This window comes from Homalodisca vitripennis, chromosome X (assembly GCF_021130785.1).
Source record: "Homalodisca vitripennis isolate AUS2020 chromosome X, UT_GWSS_2.1, whole genome shotgun sequence".
Taxonomy (NCBI): Eukaryota; Metazoa; Arthropoda; class Insecta; order Hemiptera; family Cicadellidae; genus Homalodisca; species Homalodisca vitripennis.
The window spans coordinates 93,957,414-93,979,470 of NC_060215.1; the positions used below are offsets into that span (position 1 = coordinate 93,957,414).

Consider the following 22,057-nt stretch of genomic DNA (forward strand, 5'->3'; position numbering starts at 1 on the left):
AAAATAGTAAATTTATTACAGTTGACAGTAATTTATTAGGGTTTCCATATATCAACATGTATGTATATAATTGCAACCTCTCTGTTTAAAATATAATTTGAGGCAGTAAGTTTTTAAAGCAACTCCCAATAATTTTAAAAAGTATGGAAATAGTGTTGTTAAGATTTATGATTGTTAAACCTATTTCTTTTAGAAATTAGAACTTGAAACATTTCAATATATCAAAGGGATGAAACTGCGATTCCCATCACAAACTATTTGTAGTTCAGAAAACAGAATAAAACTAACAAAATAAAAATTAAATGTTTTATTATTTCACGTCCCAAGCAATAAAATGAGTATGTATAAACAGGTCAAGTAAAGAGCAAACATTTGTAGTAAAATCAGTGGATCAGAGGGCCCCAGAACATCCTACTGGGCCTTTCCTGATCCTCGGAGAGGAAGAAGTCTCTGCCCAGCTTGACAAACTCTTTCAAGCTAAGCTGGCCATCACAGTTCTCGTCAATCACACTGAATGAAACTATTGCAGCCTGTAACAAATCACATTTAATTGTATTTACTGCTGTTATCATTTTGTCACAGTAATGCATTTAATAACATAATAAAAATTATTGCCCAAATCCACTCGAGCTTTCATACCTCCATGAATATTCTCTAAGCCCTTCCCTCTGTCCAAATGTTCTATGTGATGAGTGGTTCGAAAATAAATACATCCATCCATATTATCATCAGTCTTGGCAATGTGCTTTTTTACCACCAATCCTTACCACCAATTACTCAGGTCAGCTATAAAAATTGGAGAACCCGTTTCAATCCTCTACCCATCCCACTGAGAACATGTAAGTGGTTTCATACTGTGCAGGTGGGACTTGATGTCAATAATCAATTGAGAACAATGATTTCTATTTTTTTAGTGTTACAGTGTCTTAAATCTAGTATACATACCATTGAAACTTCAAACATAATAATATTTGGAAACCTGATTCCTCATAAAATTATTATTATAAGTAAAGTGTTAAAAAATGTAATAATAATTTGATTTGGCATAACATTTAAAAAAATATTTTACTTTGTTTTTTGATTGAACTTTCTTTACTATTAGCTTACTATAAAAACAAAAATAGTATTAACGTGTGACACAACATTTTTCAGTTTCTTATTTTATTTTCTATGAAAGTACAAAATTTTATGTTGATTGGTTGTAAAATAAGGATGAAAAACACAATTGCTTATTTCTGACAACACAACCGAATTTATGAGATGCAACAAGTGTTACGTCATGTGAAAAAGATCTAGATGACTTATACTACTTACTTTAGTAGGACATACTTTTGTGTAGAAAATCATGATTTTACGTTTTGTGACTCATAAACATTAAAACAAACAGCAGTTTATGGATAGCCTGCTCGACCTAAAAGGGTTAAACCTATACAGGGTGGCATAGTAACGTTTTATGATTCTGGTGCCATTGTAAAAGTACACAAGTAAAAATTATATGGTAACTAGCATAATTTCAAACAGGTGCAGATTTAAAATAGTTTGAGGACGTGTCGCAACTGAGGGTTAAGGGATACTCGAGTCTACGGAATAGGAGTCCGTGTCCCTTCCCTAAAAAATGTTAAAAATTACACATATTAAAACACATTTTTCACATTTTAGTCTTAAAAACAAAACAAAACAAAAACTATATTATAACCCCTGTATCCACCACTGAGTTCAAATGATTGTTTTAATGAAATTTGAATCTTTTAGATGGATAGGAGGCTTACAATAACTGGCACAGATATTTCAAAAAACAAAAAGAGCATAATAACTTGTTCTCCTGGGATCATTTTACTTTTTTGAAAACATCATATAGCAATTTTTGTAAATCTAGCTATATTTTAAAAAAACTATGCAAAAAGTCTTTCGATGTGGCGAATGTAATATTCTTTTTCATTCAAGCTAATTAGATCTCTTGTAGTATATGCGAATCTAACTCCAAAAAAGTCTTAAAACCTAATTTGGAACTCTGGGATAACACTGTATAATAAGTGAGCCATTTGTGAGAAACTATCTGCCAACATAAACAACATCTGTTCTGTTGTTGTTGTCTGCTCCAAAACATCTATGGAGTTGCCCAGATGTGACACTTTGATTTTTTGTTATACTCAGTGTAGATTCAGCTGGAAAATGTAAACCAGTCTGAAGTGTACCCTTTCTGGTTAAAATAAACTGTTAACTTAACTAGACGACTCTCAGTAAGTTATTTGCTATCAAATAAGTGTATAAAAATAACCTACAATTACAATTCAAGGCCAATTACATTTTAAAATGCTATTCTATAGAAATGTGTGAAAAAAGAAATCAAACCCGAACTAAGGATTGTGATTTCTTCCAAGTTAATGTTCTTGAGACATTATCCTACAGTGTTTAAACATGTTTTTGTATTGATTTCTCACTTTGGTTGATGAGTCCCAACCTAAAACTAACTGATTGGAGAGAGAAGATGTTGGAGAGAGAAATGTGTTGGAGAGAGAAAGAGGTTGGAGAGAAGGTCTCAGTTTGTTAATCCCTTCACGAGTATATGTATTTGCTAATTTTTTTATATCAACATAACTACACAAAAACATAGGTGTAGATTAGATACAATTTAGAATAAATTAGGAGAAAATACAACAGGACACAAAATGTTGTGGAGATTTTAATTTTAGGTGGTTAATGAATAGGTTAATTCATTAAAAGATGTGTGGTATCAGGCTAGAGGCTCGAGTGCTAAAATCACAGGAAATACATCACTTTATTCACCTAAATTGGTGTCACAATTTTATTGCCATATTCAATAGTACTGCTTGACTAATAAGAATCCAACTGTCATTCACTAACCAACACTATCCTGACAATAGGAGAACTCTTCTTGACATTTTAGCTACACAGAAATAGTATACTTACTTCATCTGTCAAGCCAAGGCATTTATAGAATAACTTGTACTCTTCCACAGAGATTAGTCCACTTTTGTCCTTGTCCAAAGCCTACAACATCCAATATGCATAAAGTTACAAGAATCATGCACATATAATAACTCTTAACATTATTAAAAGTTCGAAGAATGTACAAATTCTATAAACTTTATGACCAAATAACAACCAAACAATACCCTTCTGTTTAGATATTATGAAACATCAAATGAGAAAATTCTGACTTCCATTGAAGAGAGGACACTTTATACCAATGATATCTTCTTTTACTTTACATGAGCTTTTATCAAGTTTGTTTTTTAATAACCCCTTACCTATGCTGATATATAGTATATTCAATCATCCATACAAAATAATAAATTTTAATATGTTTTAAATCAAATAAATATAAAGAGCAAATTGCACTAAATATTACTAGGCACCTTATTAATATTTAGAAGGAACCATTAAATAGTGAACATTCTATTGGGTTACAAATAAAAAGTTCTAGACATTTAACAATATGTATGCAAAAGCAGCTAAGGTCTCCTAAACATATAGGAGAATGATAAGAGCTACAACAAGCAAAATACAACCAACCCCTAAATTTCATACAACTAATCTACTTTTAAATAAATAAAAATAATAGATACTGTCAAAATGTGAAAAATGGACATAACTAAAAAAATTTAAATGGAAGGATACATCATATTGAACATAATTTCCAAAGTCTTTGAAAAAGAAATGTTTTTACTTTGAAATCATGTGTATACCTCTATCGGGTTTTGAATGATAACTAATATATAATAAACTTTAGAAATATATAGTTTGAAATTAATTTCTATTCTAATTACATTCACAGAAACTTATTTTATGAATTTCTCTACCTTTAAAACTAAATATTTTGAATAAAGTCCAAATTGCCATACCTAAAAAAAATAACTGTGAAGTGATAAGTTATGTGGAACCTTATTTTTAAACATCTTTGGGAAGGGAGTACATTTCACATTTATCTATGTCTTAACAGGTTTTATGTTAGTGTTTCTAAACTTTATTCGTTTTTATAAATATTATAAATTTTCTAGTATGAGTATTTATGCTACAAACTATTACTAAGCACATTAGTATGTAACTGTTGGCTATAAAAGACATTCCTTTTTCAAAGATATTTGAAATGAGGTGCTATTTAATAATAATGATTTTGAGTTACGGCCATTGAAGGTTTTTTACAATATTTATTTTTAGGAATAGAGAAATTTTGTAAAATATTCTCTTGTGACTTGTTATTTTTGAGAAAATTTATTTAAAGTTACGTTTCTTCAAGGTTTATACAGTTTTATTTGTACTGTAAAACCATATATAACAAGGGATATTTTTTAAACCTGAAACTTTTTATATATTGTACTATTATTTGAAAACTTAATATTGATTGAAAAATTGCACTTAATTTTTTTTAATACCAGTATTTCAGTTCAACATCATAATTTTTCAATAAACTCCCTTTGACACTGAAGGAGAGACAACCATCAAATTATAATTAAATGTTTGATCATTTCGGTCTGAGTTCAGCAAGTAAATACTAATGAAATATGTTCTTATGTAGTTTTAATTTAAGTATTTAATTAATTTTTATTCTATTCAGTATCTTTTAATACCGGTATGTTCCCTTAGGATACTAAACAATATCATTGAAGTGTAACAGAGTCTTGTACTTTAGAGCCATCTTACTTTGAAGAGGTAAGGCAGGAAGTTGTGTACTTTCTTCCTCAGTTGCTTGTCATTCATGACATGATGCATATCCTCCAGGTACTGTTCGGTGGTGACTAAGTTGTAAGGGCCAATGCTGCCCCATCGCTCTTCCCACATAGTCTATTTAACAACATTTTAAACATGTAACTAGTATTAGATTACGAACAATTTCATTACAATTAATTAATATCGAATTCAACAGTACATGAATCGTAGAAACAGACTAAACACATTTCGTTAATCTTTTTGTATAATGCTATTAAAATGAGATGCACAGCATTTTTTATGTTCAAAAGTAAAAAGCTCCACATAGGAATAGAGTTTTTCACATTTAAACCCGTAATGTAAGAGAATTAACTACAATTCAGCTTACTTCAAGTTACTTCAGATTTGTAAGAAAATAGAGCAGAGAAAGAGTTACACCATTTGTTTACTTTTCTCTCATAAATATCAACTTTACTAAACATAGTAAACCAGTAACAGGTGCGGAAGTTTGTGTTGTTTCCCGCATGAAGTTCCAGTTCCACTGTTTCTTTTTGCACAAACTATTCTCAAACCGCCATATTGGTTAATTTTTTCTATTGTGTGTTTTGCTTTGTATTTATTGTATTGTGACTGTGTATATGTAACTGTAGTCCCATGGAGGAGGATATTAAACTCACTGAACACTTGTTTTCTGATGGAGAAGAATCCGATGCAGGTTTAGACAGTTATGATGATGAGATTTTTTAACATTGTCTGGGAATAGATATTATTGTTTGGGGTATATTATTTATACTATTTATTTATAGTCGTGCATTGAATTGTGATATGTATTATTTAGAAGTTATATCAGCAGTTGTAGTTTTTAATCTCAATTTAATTATAAGGTTGAAATTCCTTTTCTCTTTATCATAAATATGTTTACGAGCATCATAAAAATCTGCAGAATAAAATTAGACATTATTTTAACCCTGATATTATCAATTGCCTGCTTGGTTAATATGCCTTGCATGAGTTAAGTTTAGGAAATTGTATCCCTCTGGGACCTGATTCAGAGGTACTCTCCCAAAGACGATTGCCACTCATAAGATTAGGAAAAATGAATATGTCAGTTCACCTTATCCATCGCAACATAGCAGATAGAGACATGGCTTCATGTATGCTATTACAGGTTCAGATTGTACTTCTTTTTGTCCAGACTCTTAGTTTACTTTGGTGATAACATTAATTGTTTACAGACCAATAGTGTATCTGCTTCAGAAAACAGTTGTTCTCTGATTTCTAATCATCTTTAATTAGAAAGTTAGTTTTAAAGCTACATATTTCTCAAATGCAAATATTATTTAATCCTGGGATGGTTACAGTATCAAATTGGTAATTTATAAAAGCACAACAGTTATTTTTCATGATTTTTAAATCCATTATACATAAACCCTCCTATATCCAGCTTTTATTCCTTATGCCTCTTGTCATGGACAAGATAATAAAGTGATATATTTAAACCTCTGGTGACCGGCCGACTATATATAGTCGATCAATATATGTGAAAAAGACCAGCCGGCTATGTATAATCAATATGATGACATTATTTAAAATGACGTGTATATCGTGTTTTTTAATGTTTAAGGCCGTGATGTTGGTCTGTAAAGTTTCACTGATCATAATTTTATTCTTTGTACAAAAAAAGGTGTTATGGATAGCTAATGAATCTGTTTGTTTTCTTTGTTTGATGTTCACTCCCAGGTGGAAGAGCGTGGGTCGTCTGCTGACGTGCTTTGTAGAACAATTCATATAAACATTATTTTTTCTCACTTTGTGTACTTATGCTGTATAATACATATAAAAATCTTCTCATGGTAAAATTATTTCAAATTTTTTAAATAAGAAATTTGTAAAAACAAAAATAAATTTTTTTAAATTTGTATATGTCACCTACTAAAGTTATTGTACAGTTATTCTAAATTTTTCTTATAGAGAGATCTATTCCAAACATTTGATATAAAAATTGTTATAATATTTTTAATGGAACTTAAGAAATAGATTTTTAAACCTCACAAAATCACTATTTTACCCTGAGGTTTTTAGACAAACTCGGTTCATAAATGTACAACATTTTTCCCCATCATGAATATTTTGGTCTGATCTTTAAATGGTTAAATGACTACCAGTTTTATTTCAAAAATTTTATAATTTAGTTGCATGTCAGACCTATATTTAGTTTTATAACTAAATCTTAAAAATACAAAATTGTTAAAACAGTATAGAAAGTATGGTACGGTACCTGAATTAATTTTAACATTATTCATAAAATGCTAATATATTTACTAAGGTACTATCACATGAATATTTAATATTATAGCAGCAAATATATAAAATATACTTACTATTTTTATATCCTGTCCCTAAAAATATTTTTATGTTTTTGTCAGGAAAAGAAGAAATTTAATCTTTAACTCTTATTATTAGTATATGTTGTAAAACAATGGTGTAACTAAGAGAGATATGAGGGTAGTAGAACCTCCCTCAAAAGCCCAAAAATTTACAAAATATACATATAACAGCAACCTAATCTGCTTGAAATACAGCCAACACTTAAATGTTTTTTCTTTTCATTGGGTATTTCTAATTTATTTAAATTTAGATTTATTCAGATTTATTCTACCCTCTGGTGAGATGTATTCTTCAATTAATTAGATTCTACCCCTCCCCTAAAGCTAAGTCCAGGTGCCACACCTTATAAATAATACAAATTTGTGCTATGATTGTATGTACAAATGCATTTTTTGAGAGTAAACATAAGAGGAGACATTATTATTATTATTTCAAAACGCTGAATAATGCATTATACAGGTGAAAAACAAGCCTTCCTTTATCTGTATCAATGTGACATTACAAACAATCATTTTAGTCTCTATGTGTAATTGATCAAGGGTTAATTAATTAATATTTGTGCTAAGATGGAGAGTAGATATTGCATACCTAATGCTGGGTGGAGTCTTAACAAAATCATTACAACTGATTCATCAAAATTTACTTAACATGTCAGTCAGAGTCCGAAGCTTTAGTTATACAGTACCTTTATTACATTGTAGAACTCCTTTTGATGTTGTGGTGAGAGATGACCCAGATCTACAAAACGGTCTACTAGTATTTGCAGGTCATCGAATGAGATCACTCCATCTTTGTTGATATCCAGCAGTCCATGGAAAGTTCTCATCTTCCGCCTCCAAAACTCACTGGAACCCTGGACATCATACATCAATTGAGGACAAAATCAGTGAATAAAAACTAATAGTAATACAAGTATATATATATATATATATATATATATATATATATATATATATATATATAAAATTAATATTTAAAGTTTTAAACAATAATTAAAGAACATTTTATGAGGGACTTGGTGAAAACAATGCAGAAAAGTAAACACAATTTTTATGTACTTCATTAATATATTATGCAATCAATAGTCTTTTGAATATCAAGAATATTAGTCACAAAAATTTGTTCTACAATATTTGGTTATTTTTAAGATCATGGATAAAAGTGTGTTTCAGACCATCTGAGGGTTTGGTGAGCCAAAATTAATAAAATAAACAAATCAAAATTAAAATCATTTGTAATAATAAATTATTACTGATCCCCAGACTGATCATGGAGAGTGAATATAATTATTGTCTGTGTAGAATGAACATAATTAATGTCTATTGTCTAAAACGCAGGACTCTGCTAGCTATATTAAGTCTCTTGCCACTTCTACTAGTGTGCCAACTGATACACTAGTGGTCATTTTGGACCTATTGCCCTTTAATATCCAACTCAAAGTGGAGGCTAATAAGGTCTCTAACAGATTTATGACTGCCAGATTTTGAAGAGGCATTCAAAATTTTGTCCAGGGTGAGGCATTTTAGAATGTGTTGGCCACTACACTATTCCAGCTAAAGACCTGTGCTATCTCTGCCTGTGCTTCACTAGGACATCCATATTTTCTCTGATAAACAAGCAGATTTACTGGCTCTTGATTCCACCCAGATCACATCAGAGTTAGTCTGAGATTGTTTCCAAACTTCGTTGGTGCTCGGTTTTCTAAACAACATTCAGTTGCACTAGATGTTTTGTACCAGCATCGTGGAATCACAGGTAATGAGACAGCTGACCTCTTGACTAAAAAAGCTCAGACCACATTTGAAGGTCCTGAACCAATCTTCAAGATTAGCCGTTCCGAGGCACAGTAAAAAAAATGGGCTCATGATGAACACAGTCATATGTGGTAGTGTAATCTAGCTGTAAACTCTGTAAGAAACATCCTGGAAGCCCCAATACTAAGCCAGCCAGGTCCTAGTGTGGCTTGAGCAGAGATAACCTAAGGAGTGTAATTATTCCCTTACTGGACATGGCCACTTTAGGAGTCATTTGACGTAGATAGCGTTCTATAAAAATGATCCCTTATGTCGTCTTTGCAGCCAGGAAACTGAAACTGATGAGCAAATCCTCTTTGACCATGTAGCACTGACATCTAAGAATAGGAGCTCAATCTGTGGAGGATGTCAAACCAACCAAACTAGGAGCCACTATATTAAGCTCGTGGAAGAAACCAACTTAGTACTAACTATCTAGGAATTTAGGAATGGGTTGGTACAATGAGGTGTACCTCAGCCTAAGAGCTACCCATATTTACATTCATTTATATGCGAGGCTCTTGCTGACCCTGGATATTAATTTGAATTAATAAAACAATAATGAAAACTTACATTCAAATATAAAGAGAATGCTATAATTTCCATATGCATTGAGATGCATTACTGGGTAATAATCTGAACAGGTCATGTGTTTAATACTCCTAATACTACATGTAAATTTTATAATTTACAAAATATAATGAATTTACTATGTTAAATTGTGCTGCAAAACTTAAGAGTAAAACGTTGTAAGATTTGTGTTAGAAAAGCACTTAATAAAAGGTATATTTTGTATGACAAAAATATTAATATTTAGGAAAATTTAATGTTATGTATGATTTGTATCTACCTTGTCTCTGAATTATTGTTAATATGATTCAGAATACCAGAAGTACCTTCAATGAGGTCCTTAAATTTATACTCATTCTTATTTTTTGTTCCATACAGTATTTGAAATAATTATTCAATAGGTTATTCAATTATTAATAATAAAGTACCAATCCAAAACAATTAGTAAACAATACAACATGTAAATAATGATTAATTTTTAAATACCACAAGAACTAAAGAAAAAATTTGAAATACCAATATGACTCAAATATTTCACTTTGTTTCATAATTAGCAATGTTGAATAAATAAAAAATGGTGTATTACAAAGAAATAAAAAACTAAGAGAAGCCAAATTGTAACTTGCTTTTGTTGTTTCCATATATACCTGTAGAGACTTGACATAGGGACTGTTTGAAGCACCATATACCCTTTAACCCTTAATCTGATGGAATGTGAATGTGACACACATAAAATGCATTATATTCTTGCTTTAAATTTTGTTCAATATTTGTCCTCTTGTTTGTAGGACTGAACTACAAATAAAATGTACATTTTTATAATTTGAAAATAGGTAATAGCACTGAAAAATTATTTATAAACCACCAATAGGACTTGTAAATCATAAAATTGAACAAATGAGTAGTGTAATAAACTGTAAGGTGTAGTTCTTTACAAGAAAAAGTTATATCACTTTGATCTGCAAAAAATCAAACCAAAAAATAATGTAAATGGAAAACCTTAAGAGGACACAATAAAATCTATGATCAAAGCAAATAAAACAATAAATTAAATTTACATTAATTGATAAGTTATGGTTAACCATTAAACTATATACAAATTGAATTCAGATTGATGGTGGTAATTAAAATATTCTCTCCATATTAATTGGGCCAAATTCAATGTGTGAAAAGCACCTGTAATGTAATGCAAATTGTGCTTTTCTACAAATTAAATTTCAGATAATCTATTGACCCTTTATTAAAATACTAAAAAATATATTTTATATACTGATTTATCCCACAGCCAACACCCCATCCATGAAAGCTTGCCTCCCCCTTAATTTTTCTTATTCACTGTTTTGTCCAATACCATACACTTCTATGATTCAATTTTTATTTATAGAGTCAAGATTATTATTGTACTAACCCTTTCTTTTTTGTACGATTCATTATCTAAATCTGAATCTGAATCTGAATCAGATTCGGATTGATTTTCAAGTTGAGTTTCTCGTTTTCCAGCAGCAGACTTACTGTACAACCTCTGTTCCTGCAACACAAAGAGAAAAGAATTTCAGAATAAACCAAGAATGATACTACAGAGATCACAGAGATTCCTCTCCAATATGACAATTTGACAGAGTTAGGTTAGTTTACAATCATAGAATAAGGAAAGTTTTTGTATAAAATTAATTTGACATAATTGAGAATATATATAATATCTAAAAACAGAACCACCAAGGGCAGGTGAGGTGCAGTTTATCACAGGCCATGAGCGGGTTTACTAATGGCCAATTACTAAATTTTGATATAAAATTTAGCAATAACATGTGAGATTGAGATATATCTAAAACAACCTTTGCACGCTAAAATAAAGTCGGAATGCAGTCTGAACAGAATCTCCTTATTATTGTATTTAATGATCAATAATGAAGGACTGTTTATATGAAAATGGAAATGGAAAACAGAGCAGTATACTATAATGCAATGAAGTACAATAGGAGCAGTAATAGTATAAACGTTTTACAAAGTTGTTAACGAAAAACAAAATGTGCTTCTGATAAAAAAATTGAATGTTACAGTATAATTGATCAGGTGTAGGTTTTACCCCAAAAATATAAGTATATGAGTGTGACGAGCACCTCCACTTGTAGAAATCTGGAAGTGAGAGTCAATCTGTGTTGTATGAACACAACCTAATTCTTAGTGAAATCAATAAAAGAAATTACCTCTCAGAAAGGAATCTATGTCAGCTGTTTGGTGAAGGTCAAAGTCGGAGGGTAGTAAAAGGGTTACAAATACCAAACTATAATTATTTTTACAGATCATATTTTTTCACATTAGCAAATTTATAACAAACTGTCCGACACGTAAAAATATTATATCAGCCAACGAGATAAGGAGACTGAAAATTTGTGAATACAACAACTTATAAGAGAGTTATTATTTCAGGCACTTGTTTTATTATAAAAAATCAGTACAAGAATGTGATTCTGTGATATAACAATCAAGTGCAATAGTTTGATCAAAACTGGGGTTTAAGACAATTTTAGAATGAATGTTAGTATGGTAGAAAGAGAGTGTAAGAATATAGTTCCGTGATAAAAAACATGTGTAAGATACCATGACCCTGAATAAAGCAAATCAGTGTGATTTTAGAATAGCGTAAGAATGTGAGGCTCATAAAAAACAAGCTTAGGAATGATGAGAATTTCTGCTGATTATGAATAAATAAGCGTAACAGTGTTACAATGATCTTGACCTTAAAAATAATGAGCCTTTGACCTTGTAAAAACAAATGTAACAGTGTAAAGTATACCTTAACCTTGAAAAACTAAATATAAACTTGTGACGACATTTTCAAAATATGTCTACTAGAGTGTGGACTGAAAGCGTGTGAGAACATTGTGAGGTGTGAAATTGACCTCAAAAACGTGAGCTTAGCAGTGTGAAGCGTGAGTTTCAAAAAGTTAGCGTAATGATGCAAATTAAAAGTGAACTTAAGACACTAATACTACTCCTGCAACCACACTTACTACAGGCAAACACTATCTACTTAAATGATCTTGAAAAAAGTGAGTATAAGAGTGTGAACTTGAAAAGCAAACATTAGGTGGGATAAATACTTAAAAGTAATTCCTCCTAACTCCCTTAGTCTTTGAACCCCACCATCCCCACTACAACTCCAGCAAACATGTTGAACTGCAGCAAACTACAGGTTAACAAATCACTGATTTGTTTCTGATAACAAATCATGCCCTTACTATTGGGATGATCTATAGGAAACATATAATTAAATTAAAGCTAACATTCCTTTGCCAAGTTTGTATTGATATAAAATACTTAAAAGAAAATATTGAGAACTTTTAAGATTAATCAATCAACATATTATTATTAAAATGTATATAATATAAAGACTCATATTAAAAACTGTATGTATGCAAAATTATTAAACATTTGTTAATATTTTTGTTAATCACATTAACAATACTTCTTGTTCAGCTTACAGATCCTGTTTCAGCAAACAGCATACATCAACATCTAAAGCATTTATAGAATACTACTCACCAACCATTGGGACGCTTTGAGGAAGTTACCTAGAGATATACGGGTTGTGTGACATCTTGCATTGACCTAGAAAGAGGAAGCCACATATTACTAGACAAATCCAGAAGAGAAAATTATACAAGGAATCCAGGTGTTTTTTCAGGCCCCTAGACAAGATTCTAAAAATTTGATTATTTACACATTTATAAAAATTACACAAACTAACAAATCATCAGATTTTTCTGAGTTGATTTTCTTGAAGTTTCAAGCTTCTAGAACCTTTTTATCAAGAGTTAAAGGTATGTCATCGCACTGATGGACAGACAGATAATAGTACAATTTTAAGAAGGTCACATCATGTTCTTCATGTAAAATAATCAGAACAGTGAGGTTCAGGGCCGTATATTTTGAAGGGGGCTGAGACACTGGTTTGTTTTACTAGGTATAAAATAAACTCCAAAAACAGGGGCTCAGGAATCTTTTCCAGGAAAATATTGAGTTTTAAGACCTCATAAATGTGTTCTAGGTGCAATGACCCCCAAATTTTGAGAGAAATATTATATATTTCTCAAAATTTGGGGGTCATGAACCCCCAAGCCCCTTTTTATATGTGCCACGGTGAGGTTGAATTCTCTTGATTTGGCACTATCCTTTCCAGATTGTTCTTCGGTCACGCGGCGTCGACCTCTCCATTATGTTTCAATCATTTTTCACGGATTGCCGTATTGCCTACAGAGGGTGCGAAGGTACATATACACTTTTAATTTGTTACCTAGTATTTAAGATTTATAATTTTTTTTATTGCCATAAAATGTGTAATGTATGGCAGCTGACAATATTATTGTTTTGTTTCTGTTGTAGGGTTGAAGTTGTGCCATCATGGCTGGTAACATGACCATGTATCAGCAAAAGTATATTTTAAACATACTGCAAGAAAGAAAACTGAAAGAGTGTGAGAGAAGAGTTTGTTTGTCCCACCCCCACTAGTTAGATTAAGTATATTTTATAGACTAAAAGATAAGTTTATCCTTTCTGAATCTATCTGTGATGTTTCAAGCCTAATCAACTAATCATATTCACTACTTCAGGCATGTATAAGGGGGGGATCAGGGGGTTTAAGCTCCCTCAACCCGAAATTTTGAAAGACAAACATCTAAATTACACCCAATAGTTTGTTTTGAGCTAGAACACATTTATGAGGCCTTAAAGCTCAACAATTTCCTGGGAGAAGATCTTGAGCTCCTGATTTCAGAGGTTATTTTAAACTTTCTAAACAACACAATGTGCCAGCCCCTCTCCCAAATAATTAGTGGGGTTAGGCTTAAAAAGTATCAGCTACAGGGAGAATGTTCACGACTAAACTGTCTATGTGAGATTTTGAGAGATATTTAAAATAATGTCCAACAAAAATCATTATTATCATCTAATATTTTGTCTTCAAACAACATCGAAATATTTCTAACACAATTGAAATCTTAAGATATTTAGGCCTCACTGTGGAGAACCATCTTCAATTAACATATTTTAATCCAAAACCATCTTCAATCAACATATTTTAATCCAAAACCATCTTCAAACTCGATGTAGCATTTGTCCGCTGAAGATGGTTCTCGGAAGCGGGCCAAGAATATATTTGCTAGCAATATTTGGACACGTTTTTCATGAATATTTCATACATATGAATATCTATAACTCAACATATAGACAAGTTAGTCATGAAACTTTTGTTACTGTAAAACGTATGCTAGACTCTAAAACAGGTTTATAAAACCCGGACATCATCAACAATCTGCCTCCTCTTCCCTGGATTAGCTGCAGGGTTCAGATAACGAAGTAATGACCTCATTAGTGTAAATATGCTGATGAGGAATTAGATAGGTGCGTAATGATCTATAGACTCTAGACTAAATGGAGACTGATAACGTATCAGTAGCTGACCAAATAGGATAAACATATGTTTGCTGAGGAGACTAAAACGTGCCATATTCACGTTTTAGCCTCTGCTACGTGTGTACATGTTCGGGAATCTCTGACTCAAAGTGACTTAAAAGTCGTCTTTTCCGTTCTTCTCTCTTTTACTCCCTCTATCTCCACCTCCCTCGCCAAAAAAAACGAGTTTAAATTCCGTGTAACCATGGATCGAGTGTGATCAGTAAAGTGGTGCAAATCTTATAATTTCCATAACCTTAACGGAAATGGCGAATATTTAAAAACTTGAATAGCTAGTTATTTAAAGTATTATTATTTGAAAATAAAGTGCGTAATTATTTTGCCATTATAAACCAATGGGGGAGTGGGTGGGTCAGTCACTGATTGAGCCCACAAACCTTATATTTAGCTCATGTCTTTTGTAGAAATTTAGCACACATCAGAGAAGTGTGCTCACAAAATCGCCGTTTACAAACGAAGGACTAGTGAGAGCTCTGATTATGTATACGAATCAAGGATGTGAGGCTATTACGCATCAGCCACGAAGCAGTCAATAGAAATGTTGATACGCTCACCATACACTTGACACACTCGCGTCAAACTCGACTATCTAAATCAACTCTCACAACACACAACAATATGCGTGCATGTTTACATGCACGTATATAGATAAAGACGCGCCTCTAAGCACATACACGATAACGCATGATATGTTTACCGAGTCGATCGTTATCGGTCAATACGTGTTTTAAACAGCTGCTCCGAATATTGTCCGCTTCTTATAGTATTCATAATCCTATGTAAAATTACATATAATAATAATATACTGAAAATTTATACACACCGCTAAGGTATTTTGTATAAGGTCTTGATGTAAATTTCAATGTATTGCCTTTGGATTCTGCTTAGAGTAATAGATATTAACTTCTGGTACGCGTGTCACAACGCTCTGACATGATTGTTTTATTTAGACCTAGATTGTAGTTACGTTATAGATTGATTATCCACCTGACGAAGAGAACAGGTTGCAGATCTCGAAACTCTGTGTTACTGGCTGATGATAAAAAATCATGTTTCCTTCACAATCCTTCCACCCGTTAAAACAAACTTTAAATAACTAATGTTTAATTCCAATCATATTAATGGCCCATATTCATAATTACTGAATAACAATCGAAATTTACAATCTCCATAGTGTAATGATCGAAACAGACTTCTATTATTAAAGTACTTCAAAGCATAGTTTATTCTTGTATGCACTCGATCTGCAATATATTTGATCTCGAGTTAGAAATGATCAGCAACTTACTGTATCGTATTTGTAGAAAACAACAATTTTACTAGGTTTACTGCAGTTAGTTGTGATTGAATTTGTATTCACTGCGGTGGGATGCTCCCATTACGACCATGCTAGGTACGTCAGTGGACGCGTACGGCACGTGTCTGTACGGGCGGCCTTGACCCGTTTCTGAACCCGCAGCCCCAGGATCGAGGTGAGGTTAAGTAAATACTACGCAGATCGAGACAAATAAACGTGCCAGACGTGCCAGATACCCCGTACGCTGTACTAAGAGCCGCGCGACCTTGCCCCTAATGTAAAGACAGTCCACACCATTCGACTGGTGGGTGTCTTGAGAGGGGTGGGGGAGGTCGTTGAACTACTATCTGGACCCGGGGTCACGCTGCCACGCTGCTGGACATTCGTATTCGATTACAAAATAACACAACAGTGGGGGCACGGTAGAAAGACGCGCGCGCACGCACTGGCGCGAACCTCACAATGCCAAGACGACGGACTATGAACTGAACTGAATTCGTACTTTATTTGGATAGTAAAAACCTTAACGAAACTAAAATTGTAAGTAATAAAATCAAGTGTACCCCACTCGGAAACAACCCCCACCCTACACATTTAAACGGTTCTATTAAACAATTAGGTTCTATTCCCTTAGTTTATGAACAATCAAATACTGTTGCAAAATGCTACAACAACGTATGCGAACAGGGAAGAGATGCGCTTGTCAGAGATTAGCCTATGTTATTGTTTACCTGTGTTATACGAGTATTAGGTAAAATATATTTATTGAACCCAAAACACATATTTGCTTAACTAAGAATTTGGTAGTTTTGCGAAATAAATCGTCATGCATCATATCACACCATTTTGGAGCATGCATCAACTAAAATAAATCGGCTGCGATCAAAAAGACGTCAATACATAAATAAATACTTCAGTTTGAACTGAAAATGATGGTTGGCTGTTAGCTTTAGTTTAGGCACTCTGTATTCCCGCTGGACAACATGGACCATAATTGTTCTGTGCCAACAGATTGAAGGGACCATACCAATACAAGAACAATCTGTGGTAGAACGATTTCCTCTCGTTTCACGTCAAACGGCGGGTTTCAGTAGGCCTACATACATTACCAATGACACTCTTTAACAGTAAAAAATTGTTCATGAGTAACTACGTTACAAGAAACCAACTCGGGCCAATCACAAACTTTCACAAGATTGGTTTCAAATGACGTTTATATAAAAACAATTGGGGTTCTACTTGTTACATCAAGTATTCGTTAAAACCACAATCACCCAACCAGCAACTTTGGTTACTAACAGAACAGAAATCGTAATGGAGACAAAGTTTATTTTACAATGGCAACTAATTGTTAGCTTAAAACAGTACATCCATCATTGACGTTAACATCAATCTAGGAACGTCTCTTACGTCATAGTTTAACTCCAACACAATGAGGCACCACCTACACCAATAGCGTAGTGAATGGTTTATGGGGGTTATTCCCTCTCACCATATTCCATTGATATATGAATCTCAAAGTACACTCGAAAAGAACATTCGGTAGTCATCAATCGGTGTCGGGATTCCTGAGTGGTCTAAGGTAAAATAAATCACTCTATAGAAGTCAATCGGTTGTCAAAAAGCAAATTTGTAAAAGTGCGGGGGCGTGGGACATTGCGCCACGCCACGCTGCGCCGCCCCTGCGCGTAGCGCCGTGTCAATTGTTCTATTGTATTTGTAGGTACAAGTAGTTCGAGCCTTGATTATGAAACCCTTAGGAGTTCTTTTGGAACAAGGGTTTGAGCAATAACGGTACAGGGTTTGGACGTACGTATTTAGCTGCAGCCGGGTAGAAGTCACGTAATTTATTGTATAAATAAAGCAATTTATTAATACAAATTTTTGGAAATTAATATTTTATCGGAATCTCCGTATTGTCCTACGTAGTCCCGGCTTAGTTCGGTTAATCGGACTTCTTCTGTAGTCAATATAACTAATTGACTTTTGCTTAGCTATAGGCACAATGTGAATTTCCTTGTGGATAAAAATATTTTATTGTATTGCAATTAAAAGCAACTGCTAAGGAAGCTAGAAACAAAGATTTAAAAAATACTACTTAAATTTAAAATTGATAAAAAAGTACCCTTTCAATCTGTCAGAAAACACACACCCACACACTAAAGTACCAGTAACTATTGTTTTCCAACACATTTATACAAATTGGTTAATAGTATAAAGGAAGCGAGATAGAACATATGTTCGTATGCACTTTTTTGCTTTCTTTTGTGCCTAATATCATTTCGTAAACTCACGAAATGACACACACTTCCGCTAACCCCCTCTTTTGTGCCTACTACCATTTCCTAAACTCACGAAACGACACACACTTCCGCTAACTCTAACTCCCTCTTTTGAAATCCCTGGCTCTTTTGACGCCTGACCTACATAGCAGCTGAACTGGTTACTTTTTTATACTGGTCTTGGCATTCGCTGTGGAACAAAAGAAACAATGTCCCAAGCAGTTCATCTTGCCTGCTACATAATTAGAAGTGTTTTGTATTAATCATGCACGAATTGTAAATTCATAAACCGTACACAAAGTTCATCGACTGCTTAATTCTGATGTTAGTGGTAAACTTCTTGAATAAATGCAGCATGGTCGATTATATTCCTTAATAATTTGCCGGTAATATTCTAAAGTAGATTGAAATTAACAAAGTGTGTGTATGCGTTGTACAACCAAATGCTTATTTCATTCTCCGGACTAGAACATAATTAAAGAACAGAATATTTTACAATCTTTAAGTTACACATACAATCTTTTACCTTTTGGATCAACGTATCGAATGGCTTCCCCCCCCCCCCATAAATACAGCATTTTTGTGTTTTAAAATGTATAATGATTGAATTACTAACAATAGAGCACGACTAAGTATAGAATTTACATGTAAGAATTGTTATAACTATAATAAAACGATTCTTAAACCATTTATAGAAGAAACCAATCTTACTGGTATCGAAAGTGAACAAACTCGCCCTAAGAAAGCGACGAAGTAAACAGTGATCACGTAGCAGAACTTCGGAACAGGAGTGCTACGAGTGAACAGGTAAACATTATTGCATACGCTATTGTTTTTTGTGCAGTGGCATTTTAATAATGTTATTAAGTCTGGCCTACATTTCCTATTCGCCAAAGGTGAATAAACTAATTAAAGATATACTACTATCACAAACAAATTTGATTTGGGATACCTGCAATGTTATTCGCACACAAATGACCACTACCACTTAAACTTAATTAGTATACAAAACATCGAAATTAGTGAGTTATATGGTCAAATTAAGTAATTTAACTCGTTTGAAGCTAATAGATTTCAATTAAAGTAACAATTAATAGTCATTAATTGACTGGCATGATGGTCTAACTGATATGGCAACTTATACTCCTTAGCATTTAAAATGAACAACCGAATAACGGTGTGAGGCACCCGAGAGATTACACTCTTGGAGAAATCAAGCCCTATCTGAAGTAGAAAAGTACAAAGACCGTAAATGTAAAAGGTTTGGATAAGTTCGTTTCTGAGACGAAATGACGAAGGTACGTATATTTTTCCATGATTATATCTAAGTCAAGAATTAATTTACAGTGGATTATGAAAATAATACTAAAACTTTCACCAATCCCTCACTAAATTTCTAATTATGCTGTATTTGTAAATTGCACACATGTCGAATAAACAAATTTTATATTTTTAAACCAATTTATGGTAATTATTCTAAGTTCAAAAAAAATTTCGTGGAAATAATTAAGTAGACGGTACCTGCTCCAGACAAACAATTCCTGTTGAGTTAGCCTTTGGAAGAGAGCGCGTCACCACACGAGCTCCAAAACGTAGCAATGACAGAGCCATGATCTTACACTAACACTCATCTAAGTCCGTCAGTCACTCAAAACAACATGTCCTGTCTCACGTACACTATGACCTGAGCAGTGGTCACGTCACAACTTGTTTACTAACAACTGAACAACTGGCGAGGCGTCAGGCGGCGCGGTAGGCAACAGGTTGTCTCCTATTCTCCCCTCGACTGAACTAGGAACCAGAACCAGCCCGCCATTGGCAGTGGGCACCCCTCTGCGCATGCGCAGACGATCGACGAGCATCTGAGCTAGAACTAGACAACTAGAAAGTGTCGGAGATTGGGAGATTAATAAACTGTAAATCAGAAAACGGTCGACGGGACGCAACCTGCAATCCCAGCATTGTAAACACCAGCACTCGGTTAGACACGTTATTATCATGTACTTGTACGATTCAAATACTATCATTTTACTTTTTCTTTTTAATTTAGGAACTTAACTATCCATTTTCATTTTTAGACTAGAGTTAAAACTAAATTATTAGTTTGTCACTCTACAGTTCAAAACCTATAGGTAGGCCTAATACATATTTTTGGATTCTATATAGGTGATAATAATAATAGTCAATGACGTTAACTGAATTGATAAATAAAACTTGATAAATCAAAATACGAATTGTAGAACATTTAAATGTATAATTCCATACCCTAATCAAAAAATTTTGAAGTCGAGTAATTCTCTTAACCTCCACAGAGTACGCAAAACCAAAATTAAATAATAACCTTGATTCTTAATAGACAGTAATAATTAAGTTGATAACCAAGAGTAATGGGGAGGGTTTAATTATAAAGAAACAGGGGTCTCGGGAGTACGGGAGTACTTACTCCCCAGGAGGGAATGGAGCCCTAGGGTTCTCTTTCCCGAGCAAATATGAAAACTTAGGCCTCAGAGTACAGTTTTCGACATAAAATGTTGGAATCTTATTTGTGGGATTACAAAACCTACGTAATTTCATAGGATCTTTTTAAAATTTAGAATTCCAAAATTTAGGGATATGCCCACTAATTCAGTTTGTGATAAAGCATTAATCCTATGTTAAATTTCTAACGTTTTTAAAGCTTTATGGTCTTGGTCAGCATCTACATTTTGGTCAGTTTAAAACTAATTTAGTTTGTAATAAATACAAATATTAGTTATTTTTACGGTTTCCCAATACTTTTATTGGGTCTTAAACGGATTTTTCAGCATTTTAGCAATACATAATATTATTTTGGAGACAATGCAGGTCCTGCGTGATTCTCTTGAGATTTAAGAATTCAAAACCTGAGATCGTCAAGATTTAGATATGTTTAAAATGAAGTAAAAGCGTTTTCAAAACCTCCAGTTTCAAATCGTAAAGTTCATATTTTAAACAAATTAAATATGTAGCTGTTTCAAAACGTAAAATTTAAAAATTTCAAGTACAGTATCTTCAACTGCTGATTATTATTTCACTCCTATCCAAATTATAATTTAGCACAACACATCGTATTTCAGAACGTTAAGTTTCAAAACGTAAAGTACAGTACGTTCGATTGCTGATTATTATTTCACTCCTATCCAAATTATAATTTAGCACAACACATCGTATTTCAGAACGTTAAGTTTCAAAACGTAAAGTACAGTACGTTCGATTGCTGATTATTATTTCACTCCTATCCAAATTATAATTTAGCACAACACATCGTATTTCAGAACGTTAAGTTTCAAAACGTAAAGTACAGTACGTTCGATTGCTGATTATTATTTCACTCCTATCCAAATTATAATTTAGCACAACACATCGTATTTCAGAACGTTAAGTTTCAAAACGTAAAGTACAGTACGTTCGATTGCTGATTATTATTTCACTCCTATCCAAATTATAATTTAGCACAACACATCGTATTTCAGAACGTTAAGTTTCAAAACGTAAAGTACAGTACGTTCGATTGCTGAATATTATTTCACTCCTATTCGAATTAGAATCTACCACACAACAAA

General features: G+C 32.8%; 1 protein-coding gene across 1 annotated transcript; it reads right to left on the bottom strand.

Annotated features, from left to right (window-relative positions):
- Positions 1-292: 292 nt before the first annotated feature.
- On the bottom strand, positions 293-20,282 carry LOC124368546 (sarcoplasmic calcium-binding protein). The gene is made up of 7 exons (XM_046825788.1): positions 19,998-20,282; positions 12,969-13,034; positions 10,831-10,950; positions 7,745-7,912; positions 4,666-4,806; positions 2,932-3,012; positions 293-530 (listed from the first exon to the last, which is right to left on the bottom strand). The coding sequence occupies exons 1-7, from the start codon at positions 20,085-20,087 to the stop codon at positions 384-386; spliced, it is 813 nt and encodes a 270-aa protein (XP_046681744.1). The 5' UTR covers positions 20,088-20,282; the 3' UTR covers positions 293-383.
- Between the last annotated feature and the right edge of the window lie 1,775 nt (positions 20,283-22,057).

Coding starts and splice junctions, on each gene's coding strand:
- LOC124368546 (XM_046825788.1), bottom strand. CDS start 20,087: ATGGCTCTGTCATTGCTACGTTTTGGAGCTCGTGTGGTGACGCGCTCT. Junction 3,013..4,665: donor TCCTGCCTTACCTCTTCAAA/GTAAGATGGCTC, acceptor TGGATGTTGTAG/GCTTTGGACAAGGACAAAAG. Junction 531..2,931: donor GCCTTGGCTTGACAGATGAA/GTAAGTATACTA, acceptor GATTTGTTACAG/GCTGCAATAGTTTCATTCAG.